The sequence below is a fragment of the Egretta garzetta genome, unplaced genomic scaffold, assembly GCF_000687185.1.
Source record: "Egretta garzetta isolate BGI_Z169 unplaced genomic scaffold, ASM68718v1 scaffold72, whole genome shotgun sequence".
NCBI lineage: Eukaryota > Metazoa > Chordata > Aves > Pelecaniformes > Ardeidae > Egretta > Egretta garzetta.
The window spans coordinates 287,207-294,110 of record NW_009259032.1 but is presented as its reverse complement, the minus strand read 5'-3'; the positions used below and the strand labels follow the sequence as shown (position 1 = coordinate 294,110).

General features: G+C 39.2%; 1 protein-coding gene across 1 annotated transcript in view; it reads left to right on the top strand.

Moving 5' to 3' along the window:
• BANK1 (B cell scaffold protein with ankyrin repeats 1) overlaps positions 1–6,904 on the top strand; it is a 186,472-nt gene that overhangs the window by 52,488 nt on the left and 127,080 nt on the right. The window contains 1 exon segment of the mRNA XM_035890347.1: positions 3,490–3,888. Within this exon segment, the coding sequence (XP_035746240.1) occupies positions 3,490–3,888 (399 nt within the window).

The following is a 6,904-nucleotide window of genomic DNA, read 5'->3' as shown; positions in this document are numbered from 1 at the left end:
CTAGAATGTAGATCAATGGCAGAAAAAAATACAAGAATATAATTCAAAACAAACCCACGTTTGGTTTCCCGCAGGTGTCTTGAGAGCACTAGCTGCTTTCTTCAAACCAATAAACACTGCACTAAACTGCAGCACAAAATCCCTTGCTCATATGAGTGTCTCCTCAACAGTATGACTCTTCCCTCTGTATCTAGATAGAAAAGACAAGAAATATTAAATTAAATTTTATGAGATGTATCTTGCAGAGCCTTTCTTCCATCAAGTGTGGTGTTAGAGATATTTCACTCCCTTTTCTTATACAAATAAAGCTTTCTCATATATAAAAATCAATATAGTTTAAAAAGAAATGCAGTCGAGCCTTCAATAAACATCTTAAAACCCTTTTCTCATTCGCAGTTAGATAAGATCAAAGCTGCAGACTTAGGTGCAGATATACCATATGGAAATAGAATTATTTGATCTTCTTTTATCATTTCAATGTAACTTCTTCACTTTTATCTTTAGAATTTCTTGAGTACTCAAGCCTTGCACTGTCCATTTGCACAGGGATGAACTTTATACCTTATGTATATTTTTATTATGATTATTATATAATGTCAGCTGTTTAAGAATATTTCTACTGAAGGACTTACTCCTCCACGCCCATCACACAGGGAGCTCTTCAACTGTGCCTGAATTGTTCGGTCCAGCAGTTCTTTCCTGCTCTGGGATATGGGAATGCCTTTTGGGTGCTTCCAGTCTGCACAGGGGTGAGGTGCAGTTGTGTACCATTCCTCACCAGTGCTCTCCTACATGGAGAGCAAACTTAGGCTTTTGGCCAAATGGGTGCTGTGGAAGACAGCAGCAGATACCTCTTCTGCACAATCAGGACACCAAGATTCTGTGAAGCTATAAAGGAATGTTTTTACTTTTCAACTTAAACATGCTTTTTTACTCCTCCCTGCAATTCAACTTAGCTATGTCCTTATCCAAGTTCATCATAATAGAAGGAAACACAGCTGAGCATGAACTTAAAATGAGACCTTTTAACTTAAAGACTGAATGAATTTTCTGTGCATATCGGAGGTAATCTCAAGTGAGATTCTTACCATACACTGTATCAAGGAACTCCTTCCCTGTATACAGTTTTGGGTTCCTCGAAAAATATTTTGAAAAGGCAGGAGAGTTCACAGAAGTGCAGAAAGAATGGTAGGATTTCTACAAAGTCTCTCTTGTAGTGGGAAGAGTAGTAATCCCAGTTTACAAACTAACGAAGGCAAGGCTAAGAGTCACTTCATGAGGGTCTGAAGACCTTAGGGGACAGTTTTCTGAGAGCAGATACTTTAAACTTGCAGAAATAGCTAAAATTATATTCTGTGGCTGGAATTTGAAAGGAAGCAAATTCAAACAAAGTACAAAGAGTGAATTCTTAAATCTTTATGGATTAAGCATCCTCTTTAAATCTGTGTTTTTAAAGGACCAGTATAGTGCTTTTAGTAAATAGAAACTGAAAATAGAAGGTGATTGGTGATTCCATTTCCTGTAATACGAAAAGGTGGGGTCAGACTGGAAGAGCTTCTGGCCTTACAGCTCTGTTAATACAATTTCTTCCTTTGACACTGTGCAGCAAGCTTCATAGCTTTTTGTTTCTACTTCTTTTGTATGAGAGTTATGGAAAATCAAATGAGATTCTGAAAACAAGTAGCATTGCAGCATCACAGCAAGTAGGTTTCCTACACTACTATTTACTTTTACAATTAAACTTCAGCATTTCAGCACAAACAGGCATTTTTCAGAATGCTTTTACCATTGAAAATATAGCAGTTACCTTTCCAAATACATTTTGACAAATATTATCCTGCTCTAATGTATTGGTCAGGGTCACTCATCTTGAAATACCATCACCCACTACCATGTTGAGCAGGGCCCTATATGATTTCGTATGACAGAAAAGTTTTTGAAAGGATGAGTATTCAGAAATGGCAGCTATCCTCCAAGCAGTTTAGAGACATCCAATGAACTCAAGAGACTAAGCTGTAGTGTCCCTTTTCTACAAGTTTCAGTCAGCCTTCATCTGGATAAGCTTTGTTTGAAGTATCTCCTGAGTAAAGAAAAAATGGACAAATTTTAGAAATAATTTCTTCTAAAAAGAAGGGAAGCCCAATAAGTAAAGCAGTAATCCTGGACTGGAAACCTAGGTTCAGTTTCTTCTTTTGCACAAGGACTTCTGAGGGGTCCTTGGGAAGTAAGTTTTTTAATCTCCTTAGCTACATCTGCACTGTGCTTCCAACAGTGCATCCCACTATGCAGATCCATTGTGTGCCCAAGAAGCATTTTAACTCTGTGCATGCCTACCATTTCCATATCTCTTGATATTCACAAAGCAGCAGCCTAGATACTCACCTGCAAAGAAGCTCTGGTGCGCTGCAGACAAGTGCCAGGCAGGTTGCCTGATCATCAGGAACCTGGGAGACACAGTGGGGTTCAATGGAGGTAAAGTGCAGCAGCTCTATCTATTCCTGAGTCTTACTGTTCCTCCACAGGGCTGTGATTGTGAACTACTCCAGCGGCATTAAGCTACCCTGGCATTTTAATGTATATTGTATTGGTCAGCAAATCACAGGGGGTTTTACGGCTTCACAGAGTTAGAAAATGGTTGACGTTGGAAGGGACATCTGGAGGCCATATTGTACAACCACCCTGCTCAGGCAGGGCCACCTAGAACCAGGACCATGTTCAGGCACCCTTTGGGTAGCTCCAAGGAGGGAGATTATACAACCTCCCTGGGCAACCTGTGCCAGTGCTCGCAGTAAAAAACATGCTTCCTGATGGTCAGAGGGAGCTTCCTGTACTTCAGATTGCACCTGTTGCCTCTGTTTCATACTGTCACTCTAGTAACACTGTGGAAGAATATTAGTCTTCTTACAAGCACCATGTTTTACATCTTAAAGGGAAAACAGAACCAAAACCATTTAGTTGTAGATTTATTTTTGTCAGGTTCATAAGTAATTTCGTTAGAATAAGGACAGTAAAGAAAGATCACTAATGACTATCCTAATACCATGCTGCCAAAATATCCTAAACATGCCAATCCTGTTACTAATGAAGTCAGATCATGTCTAATGTTCAAGTATATATTTTTTACTTCTGCCATTAAAAGCTAACTATTGCGTTTTTAATAGTATCACCTATTTGTCAAGAATCAAGGAGTAAGCAGAATGTGTGAATGCACTCTGCTTTCTAAACTGCAATTTCAGTATTATTCTGAAATGCTAGCTGAAGCTATTCTTAACATAAAATATTCTGAGCTATTTTACCAGTATTTCTGTGGATGATCTTTCTGCGTTGGTCTAGGAATAAGCAGATGGTTGTCGTTTCAAGGTGACAACCTGTTCTGTTTCTTCAGCACCTTAAGTTTTTAAGGGGGGGGGAAACTAATGATCTGTCTTATGATACTTATAATGGCTTAATAATGCATTTGAAATTTTTTTTTTGTTTTCTTCTCTCTAGAAAATACAAAGGATATTCTCGTGATATATGAACAAGAAGCAGAAGAGTGGGCTCTGTATTTAAAATCTCTGTTTGGACACATAGTGAACGAAGGAGGAATCTTACTCTACAATCTAGAAACTTCGTCTTTCAAGCGCCAGCAGCTATTCTCTTTACCCTGTTATAAATGTAAACTTCTGATACTATCGTGTGGACTTCTTAACTGCCTGAATCGAAAGAGAAGTTATTTTCTGGAGCAAGTTCTAAAACCTCCGGACACTGTGGTGATTCTGCTTTGTGGGGTGGAGAATTCAGAGATTCTTTATGAGATACTGGCCTTAGGTGGAGGCAGCAAAGAGATTTCCACTGATCAAGAACCTGAGGAGTATCTTTCTGTTGTTACTGGAATTATTCGACCAGGTAATCTAAAAATGAAAACTTTGTATGATTATTAAAAGAGTTTTCTTAGCTCTATTAATACCATTTGAAAGTGGAAAAAAAAGTGATAATTCAGATTTTCTGGAGAAATTATCTCTCTTCAGCTTGGTCCAACAGTTTTAGTTTGATGATGCATTTGTCATTGAAGTGTGCTGAAACTGTTGTACTCTTAGTCCAGCTTCATTTTCACAGGGAAGCAGCTTTGGAAAGTCTAAAAGCTGCCACTGGCATGTGTGAATCTACCATCACTACTTCATGGTGAGATTGAAGAGCTGACATGCACTTGTTTCTCCGTTTCCTGAGTTTACAAATATCAGAAACTGTACAAAACTATGGGTTTATGTTTCATCTCTTTCAAAATGCCTTAATGTGACAGTGTATGTGTATATCTCTTTAGATAAATCTGACAGAGTGAAAAATAATTACTGAGTAAGACCCAGTTTCATGGATGACATAATTTCCTATGTGACACGGAGAAGCTGTAAGAGCAAAAGGTCCCTTCCCATTTTACCAACCCAAGTAGCAAGACTGTGCTGGAAGGACTGAAACCATCCATTTTGTATGTGTTTGCACATCCATGGAAACAACAAAAAAGCATTAATGTAAAAATTAGCACTTCTGGAATGTAAGAAAAACCCCTCTCCTGAGGGTGAGAGGTACTGAAATGGCAAAGTCTATACACATGGTTTAGTTTAACCCAAAGTTTAACTTTACCAGGCTGCAGAAATGAAACCAAGAAATAGCTTTAGAAAGACAGATACATGGGCCACTTTGGAAAGGTGATATAAGTTGTACACATATCTCAGGTAGATGGCTGTGTGTTTTCCTTTGAGACCATATTTACTACTGCTTCTTTGTAGTCTGTAGGTCTCTTACCTCCTCTCGGCTCTTGCTATTTTTCGTGATTTTGTCTATTAAGCAGAACATAGTGCTTCTGTCTTTGTTACCTGCAAGGTACCATTTTACTAGCATGGGAGTTTGTGCTTGAGAAACACATCCTGCAGTTCAGGAGTTTTACTCAGAAGTTAACTTTTGAGTTTTGGATGCAGATGAACAACTAAGAATATTCTTTCGAACACAGGGGTAGAGAGACCCCAGCTTAGTCAGAGTGACCTAGCTGGGTGTCCCTGCTGCCTTGTGCTTGAGCAGATAAGCTTAAGCATACTGTAATGCTTTCGAACCTGCCCAGAATGTGTCAACACACAGGCTGGCTATATCAGATCAGAGCTTTCAAAACTAAGTTTTAGACTCCTCCTTCCCAACCATCTCTTGTTCTGACATTTCTTGCTGTTCAGTATTTGTTAACCTTTTCCTCGATATATCTTTTTCTAAGCGTCTCTCAGACTTAAGTTTTGAGACTACAGTTGCCTGGTTTCATTTCAGGAGGTAATGTTTGCAACTTCTGACTGTCTGATGCATAGTTTCAGATTGAAGTTCCTTGACAGCTTTTTAGTGGAATGAAAACAGTGGGTCTATGCTGTGTATTTGTGTGTATATAGGAAGGAACTGGGCGCAGAGACAGTCAGTTGACTCATGCACAGGAAATTGCAAACTCTTCTGCAAAGATAAACGGTTTCCTAGAATACAGATGATGGTTCTTTGCTTAGGTCTGTGCATTCACAAAAATATCTATTGCATGTTTCCTTGGCATTTTACTTACATTGTAATGTCAGGTGACTAATAGGTGCTCAAATGATCTTTTCTTTGGCAATGGTCAATATCAGCAACTTCAGAGATGAGTATAAAGCTGAATTAATGAAAAGTTGTTGAAGGCCTCAGCCTCAGAGCGTACATCTTTACCAGGGATGCATAGACTGTGGCTGGGATCAGTCAAGTTCAGTTGACTGAACTAGATCCAGGACTGGTAGTAGTGTTGCTGCCTTGATGCTTCAGTGTGGAAGCCCTCCTCCATACACATAGCTGAGGACTGCTCTGGCCCTGGTTTGGTTGGGGGTTTTTTTTGTGTACTGGTGTGCCCTGTCCATCAGGCAGGACAGCTCAGATCAGTGCTTGCTAGGAGACTTCTGTACTGTGCTCTGTTGCACAGTGAAATTATTCCAAGTGTGAGATTTGCCATCACCCGAGTGTTGATTTAGGGTCTGATAAATGAAGGTGTGCATGTCTTATCATTATTTACCTTTGCTTAAAGATAATGGTGATTGTTTGCAGTGTCTGTATTTATGATACTCTTTTGCAGAGTCCTGTTAAGTTCTTAGCGTTTGAGGTATCTGTGGCAGGGATTTTGACAGGTTACACATCTGGGAAAAAGATTTTTTCCTTGTATTTAAAATGGCTTGCTAAGGGGTTTGTTAAGTATACTTCTTTTATTTTTTCCTTTGGAATAATTCTTCTATGCCTTCCTTCACGACTATGCACTCAACAAGATTTCCCACCTCTCTTCATATGGTTCATCATCTTTGGTCACTTTTAATAGTTTTCAGTGCTTATCCTTTGTCCCTTATATTTCTGCTTTTGGAAATAGTGATAAAAACACTTCTGTTCATGTTCTTCATGCTTTTCTATTCCCTTTTTTTTTTTCCCTAAACTGTTCATTGCTGTTAACTTGTTCCTCCATGCGTTTGTACCTTCTTGTCTCCTCAGTCTTAACAAGAGCTGTCACTCTACTGAAGTCTAAAAATTTAGTCATGTGCTTTCGTTACAATGATTACATGGCACCACACTGTTGTGCCACCGCAACTAAGTTCTGTTGATCCTTTAGGGTAGTGGGCCATTGCAATCCTAGGTCTAATTGATGCCAGGGTTCAGGAGTGGCTTATGGGTAGTTAGAACAACTGAAGATGGATGCTAAATCAGGTTGTTACCTCACAGTCCTGTTAAGAGTGTTAATAACGGCGTAGCTTAGGTGCCAGTAATCACCACCCTTCCACTATAGCTTTCTCCATACTCTGCAAAGTTCCTAGGCAAGGTAGGTTCTCTGCTGTCTGTTCTCCCCTAGATGCTATTCTCTTTGCACTGTCTTTACAGTTTGATATGGAAA